Source organism: Oncorhynchus masou, chromosome 13, assembly GCF_036934945.1.
Source record: "Oncorhynchus masou masou isolate Uvic2021 chromosome 13, UVic_Omas_1.1, whole genome shotgun sequence".
Classification (NCBI taxonomy): Eukaryota; Metazoa; Chordata; class Actinopteri; order Salmoniformes; family Salmonidae; genus Oncorhynchus; species Oncorhynchus masou.
In genome coordinates, this window is record NC_088224.1 from 66,755,240 (window position 1) to 66,780,250 (window position 25,011).

At 43.8% G+C, this 25,011-nt stretch overlaps 1 protein-coding gene across 1 annotated transcript in view; it reads left to right on the plus strand.

Annotated features, from left to right (window-relative positions):
• The window catches only part of LOC135552874 (lissencephaly-1 homolog A-like), a 69,746-nt gene that overhangs the window by 34,019 nt on the left and 10,716 nt on the right, over positions 1–25,011 (plus strand). Inside the window, exons 3-8 of the mRNA XM_064984796.1 lie at positions 7,623–7,707; positions 15,206–15,280; positions 15,720–15,926; positions 19,425–19,593; positions 21,688–21,790; positions 21,915–22,143. Coding sequence (XP_064840868.1) covers positions 7,623–7,707; positions 15,206–15,280; positions 15,720–15,926; positions 19,425–19,593; positions 21,688–21,790; positions 21,915–22,143 — 868 coding nt within the window. The remainder of the gene's footprint in view (positions 1–7,622; positions 7,708–15,205; positions 15,281–15,719; positions 15,927–19,424; positions 19,594–21,687; positions 21,791–21,914; positions 22,144–25,011) is intronic.

Genomic DNA, 25,011 nt, shown 5'->3' on the forward strand with positions numbered 1-25,011 from the left:
TTGCCTGCTAACCTGGATTTCTTTTAGCTAAATATGCAGGTTTAAAAATATACTTCTTTGTATTGATTTTAAGAAAGGCATTGGAGTTTATGGTTAGGTACAGTCGTCCAACGATTGCGCTTTTTTCGCAAATGCGCATTTGTTAAATCATCCCCCAGCACCGCATCAATTATATGCAACGCAGGACACGCTAGATAAACTAGTAATATCATCAACCATGTGTAGTTATAACTAGTGATTATGATTGATTGATTTTTATAAGAAGTTTAATGCTAGCTAGCAACTTACCTTGGCTTACTGCTTTCGCGTAACAGGCAGTCTCCTCGTTGAGTGCAACGAGAGGCAGGTGGTTATAGCGTTGGACTAGTTAACCGTAAGGTTGCAAGATGGAATCCCTGAGCTGACAAGATAAAAATCTGTCGTTCTGCCCCTGAGTTAACCCACCGTTCCTAGGCCGTCATTGAAAATAAGAATGTGTTCTGAACTGACTTGCCTAGTTAAATAAAGGTATACAGTTTTTTAAAAATCGGCTCCCAAAAATGTCCTATTGTTATGAAAACTTGAAATCGGCCCTAAATTAATCGGCCATTCCGATTTATCGGTCGACCTCTAGTAGGAAGGTAAGTGGTGTGGTAGTGTAAGGGTTTAATGAATCTGAATCGAGATAGACAGCACCGCTATCTCTCTCTAGGCTCTGCTAGCCCTCGTGCAGGGTCTTGTGCTTATCTGGAGGAAAAGACAGAACAGGCTGTGGCAGGTTTGGGTTCTTTAATATCTCTGTGTAGATGACACTGAGGACCTTTTGTTTGCCCCGGCTCAACTGAGAGGCCCACAGAAAACCATTGTCTGCTATAGCAAGCAGCCCAGAGTCAGACTGACTTCTGTTGCAGCTCAGGATAACACTAGTACATACGAATGTCATGTCTTTGGCTATGCTGGATTAAGTGATATGACATGCTTTTCTATAAAATAATTTCTCTGTAATTAATATTACCTGATTGAGCTAATCGTGTAAATGTAATTAACTAGAGAGTCGGGGCACCACGAAAGAATATTTAAGACCTAGTAATATTTTACATCAATAGCAGTCAATATTAATCGTCACCTTAATTCAGTCTCATCTGAAAGTTGTAAATTCTTGGTTATCTGCACAAACCCTGCTAACAAGTTGAATCAGCAATACAAAATTGGGTTTAATTATTTATTTACTAAATACCTAACTAATCTCACAGAATTACACATACACATAATTAAATCATAACTTGATTACAAATGACGTCATAAGGGAAAATGTCCCTGGCGGGCGGAACAGATATGACAGCTGGTTACACAAAAGAAAGGGGTCTGGGTTTGGGTGAAAGTGGGAAGACTGAGGAACAAAGGGCGAAGCTGTGCTATCGTAAATACAGTATCTTTTGCATTCTAAATTACCGCCCATTTGGAAAAGGAAAATGCAATAAATATTTACTCTGAGCTGCGCTTCGGTAGGTTGGTGGTAGATGGAAGGCCGTATTGCCAAAACGAGTCCTTTGTCCTTTGAAGAATGTCTCTGTTGGTAAATTGGATACGTTGTAGTAACGTCGTTGAGTGGTAGACAGTATACTCTGTCTGTTCCTTCCTAACCGTAGTTTGCGGCTGCTGTTGCTAACTCAACGGCTAGGAGGTATCACTAATGTAGTGAATAAGAGTTCAAAGTTCATACCTTTCGCAAACAAAGCTCACGCTGATGTTGGCTTCGTTCTGTAGTTATTATCTGAACCATTCTGACATCGGACCGTCGTCCTCACATCCTCGGAACAGGAGGTTATATTGTCGTGAAGGCTTTATATAGGAAGGGAGAGGAGGACGTGTTTGAAAGGTTTTATAGCCCATGTCCCTTCACAGGGGCGGGCCACTGATTGAGCAGACTTTCCACTGTAGAGTTTGTCATCTTATCATTGATGAGAATGTCTCAGATGACAACCGAACTGACATCATATTCATTAAGTACCACCGCATATGTTCAATTGGTCGGATTACCAGAATATAGTTCATTTCCTCCCACCTTCTGATGTTCACAGAATCTATGTTAACCAAAGGGGTTTGCAAATGTAACATCAGTGGGGTAGAGAGGTATTTAGGACTGTCATAAACCTACCCCCAGGCCAACGTCATGACACGCACGACCAATGTGCTTTAAGGGTTTCTGTCTGCTGGACCTGGGTGACTCTAGGGAAACACGGTACACACCAGACACACACAGACGTGCAAAGACACTTCCTCGCTACTCATTTACACCAACCCCCAGACCTGCAGCAGGATGTCACATGAGCGATAACCTCCTGCTGACCTTCAGCTGTAATCACACTGCTTCTGTCATCTGAGAGGAGACGGGGATACAGGAGGAGACGGGGATACAGGAGGGATGGGTGGGAAAGGGCAGGGTGCAGTCAGGCTGCCAGGCCAGCTACATGCTCTGCTGACAGACTGTCAACCACACACGCACCTCTTTAAAGCCAGCCAGCCTCTGAGTCTCGGTGCCAAGCACAACACCTTTTTTATTCTTTCACGTCATTTTTCCGTCAGGTGAATAGCCTTTACCCAATGCCCACACGCCCAGACCCATCCAATGATGAGAGAGTAAACCCTCAAGCTTTGACACCTATTATCCATCTTAAACTCACATTTCCGTTCTCACTATAAATGAATTCCGTTCAGACCAGGGTTTCTGTTAGCAGGTAAGAGCCAGCTCTTGTCCGTTAATTGTCGGAGAGAAGAAAAATCCCAGTGCGAAATAATGCTTTTTAGCCTGTTCATTGATGGAATAATGCTTTTGGAAAGTGTTCAGACCCCTTGACTTTTTCCACATTTTGTTACGCTACAGCCTTATTACAAAGTGGTTTAAATAAATATTTTTCCTAATTAATCTACACACAATACCCAATAATGACAAAGCGAAAACTGTTTTTTAGAACTTCTTGCACATGTATTAAAAATAAAATAACATTATTTACAAAAGTTTTCAGACACTTTGCTATGAGACTCGAAATTGAGCTCAGGTGCATCCTGTTTCCATTGATCATCCTTGATGTTTCTACAACTGCATTGGAGTCCACGTGTGGTAAATCCAATTGATTGGACTTGATGAAAACCTGCTCCAGAGTGCTCAGTACCTCAGACTGGGACGAAGGTTCACTTTGCAACAGGACAAAGACCCTAAGCACACAGGCAAGCCCATGCAGGAGTGGCTTTGTGACAAGTCTCTGAATGTCCTTGAGTGGCCCAGCCAGAGCCCGGTATTGAACCCCATCGAACATCTCTGGAGAAAACTGATAATAGCTGTGCAGCGACGCTCCCCATCCAATCTGACAGAGCTTGAGAGGATGAGCAGACAAGAATGGGAGAAACTCCCCAAATACAGGTGTGCCAAGCTTGTAGTGTCATACCCATGAAGACTCGAGGCTGTAAGGTGCCAAAGGTGTTTCAACAAAGGACTGAGTAAAGGGTCTGAATTCTTTACAGGACCAGTCAAAAGTTTGGACTCCTACTCAAGAGTTTATTTTTATTGTTTTCTACGTTGTACAATAATAGTGAAGGCATCAAAACGAAATTACACATATTTTCATCATGTAGTAACAAAAATTGTTAAACAAATCAAAATTTAAACTCGGCAAAAAAAACAACCATACTGCTTGTTCTGTGCGTGATTTCCTGCAAGACAAGGAATGTCAGTGTTCTGCCATGGCCAGCAAAGAGTCTGGATCTCAATCCCATGTGAGCACGTCTGGGACCTGTTGAATCGGAGGATGAGCGCTAGGGCCATTCCCCCGAGAAATGTCCGGGAACTTGCAGGTGCCTTGGTGGAAGATTGGGGGAGCATCTCACAGCAAGAACTGGCAAATCTGGTGCAGACCATGAGGAGGAGATCCACTGCAGTTCTTAGTATCTGGTGTGGCCACCAGCTGCATTGTTACTTTTTTTATTCTGACCCCCACCCTTTTTTTTTGTTGTTGTTCAGGGACACATTATTCCATTTCTGTTAGTCACTTGTCTGTGGAACTAGTTCCGTTTGTCTCATTTGTTGAATCTTGTGATGTTCATACAAGTATTTACACATGTTAAGTTTGCTGAAAATAAACGCAGTTGACAGTGAGAGGATGTATCTTTTTTTGCTGAGTTCATTTTAGATTCTTCATTGCAGCCACCCTTTGCCTTGATGGCTTTGCACTCTCTTGGAATTCTCTAAACCAGTTTCATCTGGAATGCTTTTCCAACAGTCTTGAAGGAGTTATAATAATAATAATATATCCCATTTAGCAGACGCTTTTGTCCAAAGCGACTTACAAGTCGGCTGGGGCCACTACTTTTACATATGGGTGGCCCCAGCGGGAATCGAACCCACGACGCTTGGCGTTGCAAGCGCCATGCTCTACCGACTGAGCCACACAGGACCCACATATATGCTCAGTACTTGTCCTTCACTCTGCGGTTGTACTCATCCCGAATCATATCAATTGGGTTGAGGTCGGTTAATTGTGGAGGCCAGGTCATCTGATGGAGCACTCATCACACTTCTCTTTGGTCAAATAGCCCTTACTCAGCCTGGAGGTGTGTTGGGTCATTGTCCTGTTGAAAAATAAATTATAGTCCCACTAAGCTCAAACCAGATAGGATGGTGTATCATCATGGGTTTCTATGGCCGAGCAGCCTCATACAAACCTAATGTCACCATGGTCAATGCGAAGCATATGGTGTCGTGGCTGAATGACGACATGAATAGCAGGTTATAAACTATCGCAGGATATAACAGTAGCCTCTGGTAAGACCAGGGGTGGCAGTCTTTGTATATTTGTAAACAGCTGGTGCACGATATTTAAGGAAGTGTCAAGGTTTTACTCAACAGATGTAGAGTATGTCATGATAAGCTGTAGTCCACACTATTTGCCAAGAGTTTATCGATATTTTTCATAGCTGTCTATTTACCTCCTCAAACCGATGCTGGCCCTACGACCGCACTCAATGAGCTGTATACGGCCATAAGCAAACAGGAAAACGCTCATCCAGAGGCGGCGCTTCTAGTGGCCTGGAACTTTAATGCAGGGTAAGTTAAATGAGTTGTACCTCATTTCTACCAGCATGTTAAATGTGCAACCAGAGGGAATAAAACTCTAGACCACCTTTACTCCACACACACACAGATGTGTACAAAGCTCTCCCTCACCCTCCATTTGGCAAATTGACCATGATTCTATCCTCCTAAAGTAGGAAGCACCAGTGACTCGGTCAATAAAATAGTAATCAGATGAAGCAGATGCTAAGCCCCAGGACCATTTTGCTAGCACAGACTGGAATATGTTCCGGGATTCTTCCGATGGTGTTGAGGAGTACACATCAGTCACTGGCTTCACCAATAAGTGCATCGATGACATCGTCCCCACTGTGACTGTACATTCACCCCAACAAGAAGCCATGGATTACAGGCAACAACCACACTGAGCTAAAGGGTAGAGCTGCCGCTTTCAAGGAGCAGGACTCTAACCCGGAAGCTTATAAGAAATCCCGCTATGCCCTCCGGCGAACCATCAAAAAGGCAAATCGTCAATACAAGACTAAGATCAAATCATTCTACACCGGCTCTGATGCTCGTTGGATGTGGCAGGGCTTGCAAACTACTATACACTACAAAGGGAAGCACACCCACGATCTGCCCAATGATACGAGCCTACAAGACAAGCTAAATTACTTCTATGCTCGCTTCGTGGCAAGTATTACTGAAACATGCATGAGAGCATCAGCTGTTCCTGATAACTGTGTGATGACTCTCCCCGCAGCCGATGTAAGTAAGACCTTTAAAAAAAAAATAACGGTCAACATTCACAAGGCCGCAGGGCCAGACGGATTACCAGGACGTGTACTCCAATGATGCGCTGACCAACTGGCAAGTGCCAAGTGCATTTTCAACCCCGCCCTGTTTGGGTCTGTAATACATGTTTTAAGCAGACCACCATAGTCTCTGTGCCCAAGAACACAAAGGCAACCTGCCTAAATGGCTACTGACCCGTAGCACTCATGCCTGTGGCCATGGCTCACATCAACACCATTATCCCAGAAACCCTAGACCCACTCCAATTTGCATACCGCCCCACCAGATCCACAGATGATGCTCAACCTCTAAGCTCATCAATAAGCTAAGGGCCCAGCGCCTAAACATCTCCCTCGGCAACTGGACCCTGGACTTCCTGACGGGCAGCCCCCAGGTAGGAAGGGTAGGTAACAACCCATCCGCCACTCTGATCCTCCACACGGGAACGTCAGGGGTGTGTGCTCAATCCAGTCCTGTACTCCTTGTTCACTCATTACTGCATGGCCAGGCCTGACTCCAACACCATCATTTAAGATGGCTGATGACACCGCAGTAGCCTGATCACTGACAACGAGACGGCCAGGTCTCTGACCTCCTCCCTATAGGCTATGTGGTGTCAGGACAACAACCTCTCCCTCAATGTGATCAAGACAATGGAGGGGATTGTGGACTACAGGAAAAGGAGGACCGAGCATGCCCCCTATCTCATCGATGGGGCTGTAGTGTATCAGGTTGAGAGCTTCAATTTCCTTCATGTCCACATTACCAACAAACTATCATGGTCTAAGCACACCAAGACAGTTGTGAAGAGGGCACGACAAAGCCTATTTCCCCTTCAGGGGACTGAAATGATTTGGCACTGGGTACTCGGATCCTCAAAGTTCTACAGCCACACCATCGAGAGCACTGTTTGCGTCACTGCCTGGTAAGCAACTGCTCAGCCTCCGTCCGCAAGTCACTACAGAGGGTATTAACTGATAGATATGGGTCCGTTAAATTAAAATGTTACTGGTCAAATGTCCTGCGCTACATTTTCCTAACGGAAACCCTGGTTTAGACAACCGTTTCAGCTGAATGACTTTTGCCACTGAAATAACCTAGCCCATGGTGGGTTAATTTAGCCTGAGTTGTAGTCCTAGGGTTGATCTACAGCTCAGTTAAGCGTGTGTGTGCTTGTCCCTCTGAGCGTGTGTCTATTGTCCAAAACCTGAACAAAGAGAGGAAGAGGCAGGCAGTCATTTTACTGTGTTTGCTTCTGTCTGCCTGGTCTATTGTCATGTCTATCGCAACATCTCATCTCATACCTCTAGCTCGGCTTTCACTTGGCTCATGTCTGGTCTTCATGTGAAGGATTTTGTAGAAAAGCTGTGTGTCAGGAGAGCGTGTGCGTGTCTGTCTGCGGGTGTTTCTGTGGTGTACAGTAGTCTAGTTTTCATTTTCTCTACTCTGTGGGGAGTGATTCCTCCATTATCTGCCCAGAGCAACAAGAGCTCATTATCGACAGCAGACACATGTGCTATCTATCTGTGTCAAATTGGTCTGTGAGCGTGTGGCCGTGCGTGTTATTTTTCTATTTAACACATGTCAAGCAAAAGACCAATGCAATTTACTTGTTACTCAGACACACTTATTTTCTTTCTTTGTTTTACCTGTCGTCAAATCCCCGACTCAAGCTTTTTCTCCATTTTAAAGATAAATGTCTCATCTTCTTAACAAGAGAAACTCTAATCTCAACTGCTTTTAATAAGATAACTAATTGGTTTCTTTTGTCCTATTTCAGAAATCGAGCGATAGCTGATTACCTTCGTTCAAATGGATATGAAGAGGCATATTCAACTTTCAAGAAGGAGGCAGAATTAGACGTGGTGAGTAACGATGGAACATTACACACAAACGCACACAATAATACACGCTCACTATAAATCAAGCCTATTTACCCAAACAATACCACTTTTAATTTCCACTTTATTCCCCCTTTTAATTGACGCAGGCACAAGTCTGACTGAAGCCAATTGAGCCCAGTTAAGGGAATCTAGAGTCATTATTAGGTTGTCTGTAACACACACACACACACACGAGGGAGAAGCTGCAGTCAGGTAGTGGAACAGAAGCCGAAGATAACCTGTCTTCCTTACTTATCTCTATCAGAGCTAATGTAATGGCAGGTAGCTAGCAGAGAGGGGTTCAGTCCTTCATCCTCCCTAGTTAGTGGAAATAGCCTGAATAATATATTGCTATGGACAGAGAAGCTCCCTGACACATTTGACACCACACATACAGGCACACCTTGGCAGGACTGTGTTAAAAACTTGCCCTAATGATGCTGGCAATTCCAGCCTTCCATTGCCTTAATGTAGTTTATTTATTACCTGTTAAATGAGTAGGTTATACCAATGGAGAATGGAGGCATTTCCCCTAATGCTACATTTACACAGCCTTTGTCTTGGGTTTCTTTTAAGACCCCCTAAAATAATGTAATGCGGTATGTAGGTGAGCAGAGTGGTGTTGTAGTATACGAAACAGCATGCCACACCTCTCGTCTGGCACTGCCCGCACACACCCTGCTGATTAGACTGGCAGACCACAGTGATTAGGTGTGTGTGTGGGTCACTGACTGACTGTGTGTGTTAAGCTGTCGGCAGAGGGTCTTGGCAGATGGCAAATCAGATTTTTCTCTCCTCCCTCTCTACCGCTCTTCGTCTCTTCACGTACACAATGCCACAACTCCTTTCATCCCTCCATCCTGTGAACCTCTCCTCCCATTTTATCGCTCCAAACACTGAGCGAGGCAGCAACTGTACTCTTGGACACCTCTGATTTTCCATCAGAGCTATTTCTGCCTAGGAGCAGCAGTTCAGCTTCAGAACGCACACCTCCCCTCTGTGCCTATAGCAGTACTCCTCACTTCCACATTTTCTCTTTTGTTTCTCCCCCATTGAAAGAGTGGCTCGGCTGTCAATCTGAATTGTTGATGGTTTGTTTGATAGCTGAACTGATGCCAGTGACCTGCTATAGAACTGTACTGAATCACCAGAGAAGTTAAGTGTTGTGCTACCCCTATCCCTTCACCTCTCCCCCTCATGGCTCTTCCATCCTCTCCCATTAGTAACACCACATGAGGAGACAATGGAAATATGTACCAACTAGAGGTCGACCGATTATGATTTTTCAATGCCGATACAGATTATTGGAGGACCAAAAAAGCTGATACCGATTTAATCGGCCGATTTTTATTTATTTATTTGTAAAAAAGAAAATATAGATTTTTTTTCCACCTTTATTTAACCAGGTAGGCTAGTTGAGAACAAGTTCTCATTTGCAACTGCGACCTGGCCAAGATAAAGCATAGCAGTATAAACACACAACAGAGTTACACATGGAGTAAACAATTAACAAGTCAATAACATAGTAGAAAAAAAGGGAGTCTATATACATTGTGTGCAAAAGGCATGAGGAGGTAGGCGAATAATTACAATTTTGCAGATTAACACTGGAGTGATAAATGATCAGATGGTCATGTACAGGTAGAGATACTGGTGTGCAAAAGAGCAGAAAAGTAAATAAATAAAAACAGTATGGGGATGAGGTAGGTAAAAATGGGTGGGCTATTTACCGATAGACTATGTACAGCTGCAGCGATCGGTTAGCTGCTCAGATAGCAGATGTTTGAAGTTGGTGAGGGAGATGAGTCTCCAACTTCAGCGATTTTTGCAATTCGTTCCAGTCACAGGCAGCAGAGAACTGGAACGAAAGGCGGTGAGATACACCTGCTGGAGCGCGTGCTACGGGTGGGTGTTGCCATCGTGACCAGTGAACTGAGATAAGGCGGAGCTTTACCTAGCATGGACATGTAGATGACCTGGAGCCAGTGGGTCTGGCGACGAATATGTAGCGAGGGCCAGCCGACTAGAGCATACAAGTCGCAGTGGTGGGTGGTATAAGGTGCTTTAGTGACAAAACGGATGGCACTGTGATAAACTGCATCCAGTTTGCTGAGTAGAGTGTTAGAAGCAATTTTGTAGATGACGTCGCCGAAGTCGAGGATCGGTAGGATAGTAAGTTTGATGGCGTGAGTGAAGGAGGCTTTGTTGCGGAATAGAAAGCCGACTCTAGATTTGATTTTAGATTGGAGATGTTTGATATGAGTCTGGAAGGAGAGTTTACAGTCTTGCCAGACACCTAGGTACTTATAGATGTCCACATATTCAAGGTCGGAACCATCCAGGGTGGTGATGCTAGTCAGGCGTGCGTGTGGGTGCATGCAGCGAACGGTTGAAAAGCATGCATTTGGTTTTACTAGCGTTAAAGAGCAGTTTGAGGCCACGGAAGGAGAGTTGTATGGCATTGAAGCTCGTTTGGAGATTAGATAGCACAGTGTCCAAGGACGGGCCGGAAGTATATAGAATGGTGTCGTCTGCGTAGAGGTGGATCAGGGAATCGCCCGCAGCAAGAGCAACATCATTGATATATACAGAGAAAAGAGTCGGCCCGAGAATTGAACCCTGTGGCACCCCCATAGAGACTGGCAGAGGACCGGACAGCATGCCCTCCGATTTGACACACTGCACTCTGTCTGCAAAGTAGTTGGTGAACCAGGCAAGGCAGTCATCAGAAAAACAGAGGCTATTGAGTCTGCCGATAAGAATATGGTGATTGACAGAGTCGAAAGCCTTGGCAAGGTTGATGAAGACAGCTGCACAGTACTGTCTTTTATCGATGGCGGTTATGATATCGTTTAGTACCTTGAGCGTGGCTGAGGTGCACCTGTGACCGGCTCGGAAACCAGATTGCACAGCGGAGAAGGTACGGTGTGATTCGAGATGGTCAGTGACCTATTTGTTGACTTGGCTTGACAATTACAACAATACTGAATGAACAGTTATTTTAACTTAATATAATACATCAATAAAATCAATTTAGCCTCAAGTAAATAATGAAACATGTTCAATTTGGTTTAAATAATGCAAAAACAAAGTGTTGGAGAAGAAAGTAAAAGTGCAATATGTGCTATGTAAGAAAGCTAACGTTTCAGTTCCTTGCACGGAACATGAGAACATATGGTTCCTGGTGGTTCCTTTTAACACGAGTCTTCAATATTCCCAGGTAAGAAGTTTTAGGTTGTCGTTATTATAGGAATTATAGGACTATTTCTCTCTACCATTTGTATTTCATTAACCTTTGACTATGGATGTTCTTATAGGTACTTTAGTATTGCCAGTGTAACAGTAGAGCTTCCGTCCCTCTAGTTAGTTAGCGCGCGCTAACTAGCTAGCCATTTCACCTCGGTTACACCAGCCTCATCTCGGGAATTGATAGGCTTGAAGTCATAAACAGCGCAATGCTTGATGCACAAAGAAGAGCTGCTGGCAAATGCACGAAAGTGCTGTTTGAATGAATGTTTACGCGCCTGCTTCTGCCTACCACAGCACAGTCAGATACTCGTATGCTTGTATGCTCAGTCAGATTATATGCAACTCGCTAGATAATATCTAGTAATTTCATCAACCATGTGTAGTTAACCTCTAGCGACGAGCAATCCCGTATCCGGGAGCGTAATCATAGCCTCAAGCGCATTACCATAACGCAACGTTTCCTATTCATGAAAATCGCAAATGAAATGAAATAAATATATTCAAACACAAGCTTAGCCTTTTGTTAACAACACTGCCATCTCAGATTTTCAAAATATGCGTTACAGCCAATGCTAGACAAGCATTTGTGTAAGTTTAGCATGGCATAATGCTATGCTAGGCTGTGCTGGCAGCAGGCAACATTTTCCCAATAATAAGAAAAGCAACCAAATTAAATAATCTATCTTTGAAGAACTTCAAATGCTTTCACTCAGGAGACTCCCAGTTAGATAGCAAATGTTCCTTTTTTCCAAAAAATAATATTTTTGTAGGCGAAAAACGTCACGTTTGTTCATCCTGCTTGGCTGAGAAATCAACCAAAAATACTTCAACTTTAACGGCAAACAATTTTCAAAATTTGCTCCATAATATCGACAGAAACACGGCAAACGTTGTTTAGGATCCATCCTCACGGTGTTTTTAACATATGTATTCGATAATATATCCGTAGAGGCAGTTGGTTTCTCATAAGAAACGATTGGAAAAATGGCTACCTCAGTATTTTACGCAAGGTTTTCTCCGGGAGACACCATGCGTCCACTCGCCCTATATGGTCTCTTACAGCCATTCTCCAATGGAAATGCCTAAAAAGACGTCACAATGCTGCAGACACCTTGGGGAAAACGTAAGCTGACTCCGAGCTCCTTCACAGCCATATAAGGAGTCATTGGCATGAGGCGGTTTAAAAAAATGCGTCACTTCCTGATTGGATTTTTATCTGGGTTTCGCCTGTAACATCAGTTCTGTGGCACTCACAGACAATATCTTTGCAGTTTTGGAAACGTCAGTGTTTTCTTTCCAAAGCTATCAATTATAAGCATAGTCGAGCATCTTTTCATAACAAAATATCTTGTTTAAAACGGGAACGTTTTTCATCCAAAAATTAAAATAGCGCCCCCGATATCCAATAAGTTAAGTAGTGATTATGATTGATTGTTTTTTATAAGATAAGTTTAATGCTAGCCAGCAACTTACCTTGGCCTACTGCATTCGCATAACAGGCAGTCTCCTTGTGGAGTGCAACGAGAGGGAGGCAGGTCGTTATTCCGTTGGACTTGTTAACTGTAAGGTTGCAAGATTGAATCTCCCGAGCTGACAAGGTGAAAATCTGTCGTTTTGTCCCTGAACGAGGCAGTTAACCTCTTACATCTATGGGGGCGCTATTTCATTATTGGATAAAAAAAACGTGCCCGTTTTAAGCACAATATTTTGTCACTAAAAAGATGCTCGACTATGCATATAATTGACAGCTTTGGAAAGAGAACACTCTGACGTTTCCAAAATTGTCTGTGAGTGCCCCAGAACTGATGCTACAGGCGAAACCAAGATGAAACTTCAAACAGGAAATGAGCAGGATTTTTGAGGCTCTGTTTTTTTCATTGTCTCCTTATATGGCTGTGAATGCGCAAGGAATGAGCCTGCCCGATCTATCGTTTCCCCAAGGTGTCTGCAGCATTGTGACGTATTTGTAGGCATATCATTGGAAGATTGACCATAAGAGACTACATTTGCCAGGTGTCCGCCCGGTGTCCTCCGTCGAAATTGGTGCGTCATCTTCAACTGCACGTCTTTTTCCAAGCAATTCAGAGGAGAAAGTAGACATCCATGAACGATATATCAATGAAGAGATATGTGAAAAACACCTTGAGGATTGATTCTAAACAGCATTTGCCGTGTTTCAGTCAATATTATGGAGTTAATTTGGAAAACAGTTCGCCGTTTTGATGACTGAATTTTCTTTCTTTTTTTTGTAACCAAACGTGATGTACAAAACGGAGCGATTTCTCCTACACAAAGAATCTTTCAGGAAAAACTGAACATTTGCTATGTAACTGAGAGTTTCCTCATTGAAAACATCCGAAGTTCTTCAAAGGTAAATGATTTTATTTGAAACCCTTTTCTGGTTTTTGTGCAAATGTTGCCCGCTAAATGCTACGGTAGCTATCAATACTCTTACACAAATGCTTGTTTTGCTATGGTTCAAAAACATATTTTGAAAATCTGAGATGACAGTGTTGTTTAGAAAAGGCTAAGCTTGAGAGCTAGCACATTCATTTCATTTCATTTGCGATTTTCATAAATAGTTAACGTTACGTTATGCTAATGAGCTTGAGGCTATAACTGGATACAGGTTTTTTTCATAGCGAAACGTGAACAAAACGGAGCGATTTGTCCTACACAAATATTTTTTGAAAAACTGAACATTTGCTATCCAACTGAGAGTCTCCTCGTTGAAAACATCTGAAGTTCTTCAAAGGGAAATGATTTTATTTGAATTATTTTCTTGTTTTTGTGAAAATGTTGCTGGCTGAATTCTAGGCTTATAGCTATGCTAGCTATCAATACTCTTACACAAATGCTTGTTTAGCTATGGTTGAAAAGCATATTTTGAAAATCTGAGATGACAGTGTTGTTACCAAAAGTCTAAGCTTGAGAGCAAATATATTTATTTAATTTCATTTGCGATTTTCATGAATAGTTAACGTTGCGTTATGCTAATGAGCTTGAGGCTATAAATAGGATCCCGGATCCGGGATTGCTCGACGCAAGAAGTTAACCCACCATTCCTAGGCCGTCATTGAAAATAAGAATGTGTTCTTAACTGACTTGCCTAGTTAAATAAAGGTATAAAAAAATAAAAGAATCGGCAAATCGGCGCCCCAAAATACCGATTTCCGATTATGAACACTTGAAATCGGCCATTCCGATTCATCGGTCGACCTTGAGTACCAACTCTTCTCAGCAAACACTCCATCCCTTTCCCTTTTTTAGTGTTTATAAGCCACATAGCCAGTTGAGCTCCTCACACATATTTCAGACCGCAGAAATGGTGTCTGCAGCAGTTGTGTGTACCACACTGTCTGACTGCTTCCACCTTCATGTGTCTTGGGGAGTGCTGTTGTCTAGACTGTAACTTCTGTGGGAGGATGGATGAGAACCCACCTGGTGTGTGTAACCCTGCTCAGTTTGACTCTGCCTGATTAGCATGTTGTAGAGGCAGGTGTGGGGCTCAGCTGCAGGTAACTCAACATCCCCCTGGCTCATTGGCACCCACAACACGATCAAGAGCTAGGGGCTTCATATGCCACACACACACCAACCACTTTTCTTTGTCCCTTTCTGCCTTCCTTGAATAGAACATGTAGGCTCATTTCTAAGTGAATTGCTCGTCTTGATCTTTGTTACTACCCATAACAGATTTCACTTAAGTTTGTCTTAGTCCTTACCCGAGCAGCCTGTAAAAATGCACAAGAAGTCCCTCCCTCGCCCTTTAGTAAAATGGCCGCCATACCCCTGTTGCTAGCCTTTCCTCCAGGTGGAAGCCGCTCTCTGCCAGGCTCCAGGAAGTTAATGTCCATCCCCAGCAGACTGTGAGGGCGTAAGCCCTTGTCTGCAGGAGATTAGCCTGTGTGAGGGGGATTAAGAAGTGTGTGTGTGTGTCCGTAAGTATGTCTCCTTGTGTATGTGTGTTTACAATTAGACTCAAGTCTGACCCTCTATGGTGCGACCACTGTTTGGCTGTAGGGGTGTAAATCCCATTCCTTATTACGGTGTATACACACACACACACTCCTTATTACTGTACCCACAGACTGCATGCAACCTCCGCTGCCCCCTAGGCAGACCATAGGGCCCACTGATTAGGCCTAAGCTAAGCTCCGTGCTGAGATTGTGTGTCTGTGCATGCAGCGTTCTTTTCCTAGCTCCTTTCTTTCTTTTCATCCCCAACCAGAATGAAGAATTGGATAAGAAGTATGCCGGCCTTTTGGAAAAGAAATGGACCTCAGTCATCAGATTACAAAAGAAGGTTTGTTTCAGGGATGCTGGTGGGGATTCTGTCTGCTAGTCTCGGCCCATGACTGCGGTGGAACATCATCTGATCATAAATTCACCATACACGGCATATTAAAAAGGTTACAGTTCAAGGAATTTAATGTTTTAACCAAATGCCCTTATGATATGAGGAGATCGTTTGACATGGCTGGCTCTCATGTGGTTGCTTAGCAGTACACTGAAGCTGCCTGCAGAGATTTCCATGTATCAGCAAGCTTATATTAGCCATTTGTACTTGCGTAGTACAAAGTATACACTGTACTCTATTCCAAAGTGCTTTACATTGTAAGTGGTACATTTCCCAACTGATGAAAACAGCCAGTTTCCTTCTGTAGTAATGTAATACCACATATCTTACCGTGATGGTAACTGAGTCGCCATGTCTGTCGCCATGTCTGACCCCCCCCCCCCAGGTGATGGAGCTGGAGTCGAAGCTGAACGAGGCCAAGGAGGAGATCACCCTAGGTGGGCCTATAGCCCAGAAGCGTGACCCCAAAGAGTGGATCCCTCGCCCGCCGGAGAAGTACGCACTGAGCGGCCACCGCTCCCCTGTCACACGCGTCATCTTCCACCCAGTCTTCAGCGTCATGGTGTCCGCCTCCGAGGATGCCACAATAAAGGTCAGTAGAATATAATAATCATCATAAACAACAACAGTCTTTACTCTTTCTAAGTTTTTCTCCAGGTTGGTTGCCAAGGTCCCTGAAGACTGCCTAAACAGTGAAACAATGTACAAACAACGTGATCATCATAATAGGGGATGCCAGCAACCCACCCCATACAACTTCCCAACTTACTTCATCTACTTGACTTGTATGCGTGTTGACTGTGTATGTATAACTGTAACCAATAAGGCATAGTACAAGTGTGTAATGAGGCCACATTGATATTTTAATTTGGCATTTTGAGAAAATGACTTCAACATATGCATTTTGAAATACATTTCAGAATTAAATTGTTCTAAAGCATATAGTATTGTTATTAGACCTGTTCTACGACCAATTATAAACTGGGTGGTTCGCGCTCTGAATGCTGATTGGCTGACAGCCATGGTATATCAGACCGTATAACAAAATGTTTTTTTTTACGTTGATAACCAGTTTATAATACCAATTAGGCACATTGGGGGTTTGTGGTATATGGCAAATTTACAACGGCAATGGTCGATGCGTCATGCATAAGAACACCCTTAGCCGTGGTATATTTGCCATATACCACACCCCTCAGGCTTTATTGCTTAAATATGCCAAATATATGATTCCACTCATTGTCGTTTGTTAATCACAGCTGTTTCTGTATTGTACTATACTCTTTGGACACGTGCTTGTGAGAGAGGGAGAGAAAGAGGGAGAATGCTGTAGCAGGCCTCATTCTCCATCGACTTGCATTGGAGTTGCTTATGCTGTATAATATACTCTGTGAGTGTGTGGATTTCTTTAGATATTGTTTTCACAATAACAAAGGACAGATGCTCATAAAAGCACACTGTGTTTTGCTTTTAGCTGCATCCCCAAAGCGATAAGCTCTGCTTCCTTGTTATTCATTCATTCACCCTGATTCGTCCGCCATTGCTATTTTTACAGCCATCCAGGATTGGTCTGCTGCTCTACCACAGCCAGATACCTTCATGCCCCAGTTCCTCTGTTCCGTATAAATATTTGTGCTTTATATTTTATTCATGTGGAATCAGACTCCTGTTCTCTGTTTTGCCATGCTACCCTTCATTCTCTATTTGACTACACTACCACAAGGGGCCTCCTCTGGCACCACCTTCTTCGCCACCACCTCCTCCCAGCTACCCCTCTTCATTCCCAGCACCCCCCCTCCCCCTTATCTTCCGCTTGAGTGCTGGCCCCTCCGCCTCGACCACTATCCATCCAACCCGGAGCAGGCCCAATCAGGCCCCAAATCTCACAACCTGCCCCCTCCCTTCTTATGCCGCCTCTTCTTTCCTGGCCTGTCTCGCCTCACTCTGTCCCCAACTTTCCCTCCAAACCTTGCTGTTAAATCTTATACTGGGGAGCTGAACATAAGAGCTCTGCACACTCTGACATTCTCTCTTTCTCTCTTTCTCTGACATTCTCTCTTTGACATTCCGCTATGGCTGTGTTAGTTTGCCTGCAGTCAAACTAGTCTCTTTTTTTCCCTCCTCTTTGTTTAGTATGCAGGGAGTAATTGTCACGGGGCTTTGGTGCTCTGCGGACAAACTGCTTCCTCTCACTCCTTCCCTCTCTTACTCCCTCTCTTCCCTTGTCCACTGCCCTCCCTTCTGCTAACGTAGCAAATCTATACAATCCTTTTTTTTACTTGTTACCAGCCTTGAGCTCGCCGCCTTGGCAGTATTTAAATCAGCAGGTTTTGTGAGCAGTGAGCCTTCTCTATTTCACTCTCTCTTGCTCTCGGTTTCTCCCTTCGCTTTCTCTCGCTCTCGCTTCCCCCCACCTCCCTTTCTCTGCATCGTGATAAGAAATCCTGTCACACAAAACTAGACTGAACAGCTTGAGGTGAACTACTGCTTTTATGGCAAGAACGACATATGCCTTTAGCATATACTGGACCCCATTATTTTAGTGACTATTTTATAGTGTCTTTCTCTCACAAGTGGGCCTATATTAATTACTGCCTTGGTATTTTGGTTTTTCTTTAAATTGAATATAGGTTATCTTCAGTTGGTCAATGGAAATACTTAATCAATTTGTCTCTCGCTCTTAGAGCCACATTGTTACGAGTGGCTAACATAAACACTAAATTAATCTCATGCTGTTGTCAGTACATAAGCACAGTTAATTTTCAGGTTAGCTTTCTCTGACCTTATTACCTAATGACCTTTTGCAGTGCATCTAGACTGCACTTTTCTGAGCTAATATTCTACATGGGTCTGCAGACGAAAATGTCATAAAAGCTGGAATTGCACCACCATGTTTCACTACCCCGCCTCTTGCATAGGTAGTACAAGCTCAGCAGACCAAGTGATGGTATTGGTGGTACTGGCAGACTTAAGACCACGCTATACTGGGTGGATTCTGTGGTACACTAGACTTGAAACAGGAGGGGAGAGGAGTTGGCAGTGGAGAAAGCCCAAATGAGGCAGAAGGAGGGGGCTTCTGTCACTGTCTGCCAAAAACCAGCCCCCACCACCCTGCTTGCTCAGCGGTGGAGGAAAAGCTTATCCCCACAGTGCCCGTCTGCCTGGAAACAGGGTAATGTGATAGCCATTATGCTTGAGATGCAACCAAACTAGTGTTTTTGAACTTTTTATTTAAGACTTAAATCCCACTGTCAGTATAGACACTCATATTTATTCAACCACCATAGTCTTACTTTTGGATTATTTCCTTCTGACTCTCCCAATATGAGGATATTTGAATTGACACGCTTCACAGACTAATGTAGTCTTCTAGAAACAGTCATTTAATCAGACAAGGAAGATTTTGAACATTTTAATATGTATGGGGCGGCAGGGTAGCCTAGTGGTTAGAGCGTTGGACTAGTAACCGGAAGGTTGCAAGTTCAAATCCCCGAGCTGACAAGGTACAAATCTGTCATTCTGCCCCTGGCAGTTAACCCACTGTTCCTAGGCCGTCATTGAAAACAAGAATTTGTTCTTAACTGACTTGCCTAGTTAAATAAAGGTCAAATAAATAAAAATAAATAAAAAATGGGGTCTGTGTTTGCATGTTGAGACACCGTCTGGCTTGTAGGTTCATGATTCTGTGCTATTTGGAGCTCTGGAGACGAATCTCAGACAGTGAACTGTGATAGCTAATGCCTAGAGTTTGTCTGGCACCCCACCCAGGGTGTGTTGGGGCTCCTGTGATATGACATCAATATGATCTGCTATCCCCATCTCTCTCTGCCATTTTCAGCCTGGAGGCAGTGTCACAGGGTGCAGGCTAGACTAGACCGTGGTATTTGGTCTCTGTGGAGATTTTTATTTATTTTTGAGAGCAGCTAAGGTGTGCATTTCTGTTCAGGTGTTTGTGTTCATGTGTGATCAGCAGCTGAAGTTTAGAATTGTGTGTTCATGTGTGATCTTCTCTCTCATCTGAGGTGTGTTCTCATTTTCATGTGTGACATGTTTAGACAGAAGCTGAAATAGTGTTTTCTCTCCTCACCAGGTGTGGGACTATGAGACAGGAGACTTTGAGCGGACGCTGAAGGGCCACACTGACTCTGTCCAGGACATCTCCTTTGACCAGACTGGCAAGCTGCTGGCTTCCTGCTCTGCAGACATGACCATCAAGCTGTGGGACTTCCAGGGCTTTGAGTGCATCAGAACCATGCATGGTGAGGGGACAGGAGAGGATGGGTGGGACTGGTTGGAGGATATTATATGTCTTCGACTATGAGGAGGACCAGGGATGGTGAGGTATGTCTGTTTGGTTCAGGCAAAGCATGGATGAGCAATTCCCAATGTGTTTGGATGGTGCGTTGGGACACAGGTGCTACTGATGCTGTTCATTGTCACGTATGCTATGGCTCATCCTCACTGAAGTTCATGGCAATCTGTTCCAATTCACAGAAAACCCAGTGAAACAAAAGAGCTTCACACAACAACCAAATGATCTGTCACACAGGCTTTAATGTTAATGCCAGCCATTCCACACTTCTTAATATCCTACCCAATCTAACTCGTATAGGCGGTGGGGACTTGTTCTCTCACCATCTCTCCGTCTCTCTCAGGAATTCAGTCATTTGCACCGTTTAATATTAAGATTTGGAGGGCAGAATATGAGAAGCCTTTTTGTATTCACACACACACACGTACACCCTCAAGACAAGGTGCTATTTCTCATATCAGCACTCTAAATGTACCAGTCCTTAGGCAGTGTCACTGCCCCCTCCCCTCTTTTAAATCCTAATTGCTGCATAAATTGAAGCGGCATATCTTACGTGTGCCTTCAGGCCCCACTGAAACAGGAGGACACCACTGGAGTGGCTTTCCTATTCCATTGGAACTGTCGAGAGCTCCTAAAACATATCAAAACTTAATGTTTGACATCATATGCCCCTTAAAATCTCCGCCAAAATGTCTCAAATTGCCCGGACTGAGAAGTATACTACATGAATGAATATGAATGCTTAATGTAAATAAGCTGAAAATAAGCTCTTGACGAGGACTCAGTAATTTTTTAATCCATGTTTGACTTGTAAAGGTTTTCAGTGTGTGTGTGCGCGTGTGAGATATTAGCAGTCTCTCTCCAATCCGTTTTGGGTGTAATTTACACCGTGTCAGTTAGAGCTGGCATGTTGCCCCAAAACAGACAGGCTGTGTTCACACTGTGAAGAAACGAGAGCTCGGGGACCTCTTCTCTTTGTCTCCATCTCTCTCTCTGCGCCTGCCAGTTACACTGCGCCATCTTTCCTGTCATCCTCCCATCCCCTCATATTTTCATCCTTTCATTCTCCTTGAGTTCCTTTCATCCTCTAATTTTCCTTCTCCTTCCATTCTCCTTAACCAATTTCCCTTCTCCGTAATCAATTTCCCCTCTTTCCTCACCCTTTCTCATCAACACCTTTTTCTCTCCCCATCTTCCTCTCCCTCTCCTTCTCTCATCCTCTTCCCCTCCTTCCATGCATCCCTCCCCCTCCCACCAGGCTGGCTGATTTGGTAGTGAAGATTAGGAGAGATTTTGGACAGTCAGTTTAATTATCCTCTTCACTCAGCACCAGATAGCAGCTCTTTTGTGAGGCTTTCACCACCCATTATTATAACAGCCAGTACTGTGCTCCCCAACACATACACGCACACTTCTCATATTTTAAGCTTGCCTTTTAGAACCTACTTATCATTTCTGTATCTTTTTAGCAGATTAAAAATGGCTGCCCTGGTGACTAGGTAATTAGCTGCCTCTTCTCCAGGAACAAAGACACCCTGGGTGTAATTGGCTGTCTCACTACACATGTTAATTGGCTCATTTGGACAAAACCTATTTTATGGCATGTTTAGTTCCGGGGACTTTATCAAGGGGATGGTTAAGGACTTCTTGTCAAAGTGGGTGGCATTCAGAAATGGAAAGGTTTTGGCAGGAATTGCTGGCTAATGCTTTTAGCCCAACTTCGTACTGCCACTGTCTGAAGTACAGTACTTGAACATTTCACCAATAGATATTTCAGTCACCAAGGGAAAGGGGACACCTAGTCAGTGGCACAACTGAATGCGTTAAACCGAGACTTGTCTTCCATATTTAATCAGAGGTGCGGGGGCTGCCTTAAATTGACGTCATAGGTGCCTGGGTGAGCATTTGTTGTTGGGGGTTGCTCAAGGGCAGAATTGTTCTACCTTTTCTGCTTGACAATTCGAACCAGTAACCTTTTGGTTACTGGCTCAGCTACCTGCCGCCCAGTAAAGGTCTCATTGTATTGTCTTTTGTTTTCCAGGACACGATCACAATGTTTCATCCGTAGCCATCATGCCCAATGGAGATCATATAGTATCTGCCTCTAGGGACAAAACCATTAAAATGTGGGAGGTAGCCACTGGGTAAGTACACTGCATAATAGCAGTCAGTGCTCACCATGAGCCTAAATGTTCTTTGAAAAATTCCCTATGCTTCTGCAAAGCAAGCAACCATCTTTAACCCTTCTCCCCTCTTCCCACCCGTCAGTTACTGTGTGAAGACGTTCACGGGCCACAGGGAGTGGGTGAGGATGGTCCGGCCCAATCAGGATGGCACCCTGATCGCCAGCTGCTCCAATGACCAGACTGTGCGTGTGTGGGTGGTGGCGTCCAAAGAGTGCAAGGCCGAGCTGCGGGAGCACGAACACGTGGTGGAGTGCATCTCCTGGGCCCCTGAGAGCGCTCATCCCACCATCTTGGAAGCCACCGGCTCAGAGGTGAGAAGGTGCTCGACACGAAGATACTGATACACACACACTTCACGAAAGGCCTTGTCTCCTCCTTGGTCCACAAAAGCAGATTATGCAACCCCTTCGTCGTCAAAACACCCACTGCTGACTCTTCAAAAGCACCTTGCCCTTATGCCTTGTATTTGGATCTGTGCCAAAACCTGTATGTACATACAGTGGGGCAAAAAAGTATTTAGTCAGCCACCAATTGTGCAAGTTCTCCCACTTAAAAAGATGAGAGGCCTGTAATTTTCATCATAGGTACACTTCAACTATGACAGACAAAATGAGAAAAACAAATCCAGAAAATCACATTGTAGGATTTTTAATGAATTTATTTGCAAATTATGGTGGAAAACAAGTATTTGATCACCTACAAACAAGCAAAGATTTCTGGCTCTCACAGACCTGTAACTTCTTCTTTAAGAGGCTCCTCTGTCCTCCACTCGTTACCTGTATTAATGGCACCTGTTTGAACTTGTTGTCAGTATAAAAGACACCTGTCCACAACCTCAAACAGTCACACTCCAAACTCCACTATGGCCAAGACCAAAGAGCTGTCAAAGGACACCAGAAACAAAATTGTAGACCTGCACCAGGCTGGGAAGACTGAATCTGCAATAGGTAAGCAGCTTGGTTTGAAGAAATCAACTGTGGGAGCAATTATTAGGAGATGGAAGACATACAAGACCACTGATAATCTCCCTCAATCTGGGGCTCCACGCAAGATCTCACCCCGTGGGGTCAAAATGATCACAAGAACGGTGAGCAAAAATCCCAGAACCACACAAACCCAGTGAATGACCTGCAGAGAGCTGGGACCAAAGTAACAAAGCCTACCATCAGTAACACACTCTGCCGCCAGGTACTCAAATCCTGCAGTGCCAGACGTGTCCCCCTGCTTAAGCCAGTACATGTCCAGGCCCGTCTGAAGTTTGCTAGAGAGCATTTGGATGATCCAGAAGAAGATTGGGAGAATGTGATATGGTCAGATGAAACCAAAATATAACTTTTTGGTAAAAACTCAACTCGTCGTGTTTGGAGGACAAAGAATGCTGAGTTGCATCCAAAGAACACCATACCTACTGTGAAGCATGGGGGTGGAAACATCATGCTTTGGGGCTGTTTTTCTGCAAAGGGACCAGGACGACTGATCCGTGTAAAGGAAAGAATGAATGGGGCCATGTATCATGAGATTTTGAGTGAAAACCTTCCATCAGCAAGGGCATTGAAGATGAAACGTGGCTGGGTCTTTCAGCATGACAATGATCCCAAACACACCGCCCGGTCAACGAAGGAGTGGCTTCGTAAGAAGCATTTCAAGGTCCTGGAGTGGCCGAGCTAGTCTCCAGATCTCAACCCTATAGAAAATCTTTGGAGGGAGTTGAAAGTCCGTGTTGCCCAGCAACAGCCCCAAAACATCACTGCTCTAGAGGAGATCTGCATGGAGGAATGGGCCAAAATACCAGCAACAGTGTGTGAAAATTCATTAAAAATCCTACAATGTGATTTCTGGATTTTTTCTCTCATTTTGTCTGTCATAGTTGAAGTGTACCTAAGGTGAAAATTACAGGCCTCTCATATTTGTAAGTGGGAGAACTTGCACAATTGGTGGCTGACTAAATACTTCTTTGCCCCACTGCGTGCCCTAAGTAAAATGTATATGTGTGTGTGTCTATGTATTAGAGGTCAACCGATTATGATTTTTCAACGCCGATACCGATTATCTGCCGGTTTTTAAAATGTATTTGAAATAATGACAATTACAACAATACTGAATGAACAGTTATTTTAACTTAATATAATACATCAATAAAATCAATTTAGCCTCAAATAAATAATGAAACATGTTCAATTTGGTTTAAATAATGCAAAAACAAAGTGTTGAAGAAAGTAAAAGTGCAGTATGTGCCATGTTAGAAAGCTAACGTTTAAGTTCCTTGCTCAGAACATGAGAACATATGAAAGCTGGCGGTTCCTTTTAACATGAGTCTTCAATATTCCCAGGTAAGAAGTTTTAGGTTGTAGTTATTGTAGGAATTATAGGACTATTTCTCTCTCTACCACTTGTATTTCATATACCTTTGATTATTGGATGTTCTTATAGGCACTTTATTATTGCCAGTGTAACAGTATAGCTTCCGTCCCTCTCCTCGCTCCTACCTGGGCTCGAACCAGGAACACAATGACAACAGCCACCTTCGAAGCAGCGTTACCCATGCAGAGCAAGGGGAACAACTACTGCAAATCTCAGAGCGAGTGACTTATGAACCGCTATTAGCGCGCACCCCGCTAACTAGCTAGCCATTTCACATCACATCGTTACACCAGCCTAATCTCGGGAGTTGATAGGCTTGAAGTCATAAACAGCAGAGCTGCTGGCAAAATGCACGAATTGCTGTTTGAATGAATGCTTATGAGCCTGCTGGTGCCTACCATCGCTCAGTCAGACTGCTCTATCAAATCAGACTTAATTATAACATAATAACACACAGAAATGCGAGCCATGGGTCATTAATATGGTCGATCCGGAAGCTATCATCTCGAAAACAAGACGTTTATTCTTTCAGTGAAATACAGAACTGTTCCGTATTGTATCTAACGGGTGGCGTCCATCAGTCTAAATATTCCTGTTACATTGCACAACCTTCAATGTTATTTCATAATTACGTAAACTTCTGGCAAATTGGTTCGCAATGACCCAGGCGGCCCAAACTGTTGCATATACCATGACTCTGCGTGCAATGAACGCAAGAGAAGTGACACACTTTCACCTGGTTAATATTGCCTGCTAACCTGGATTTCTTTTAGCTAAATATGCAGGTTTAAAAAATATATACTTCTGTGTATTGATTT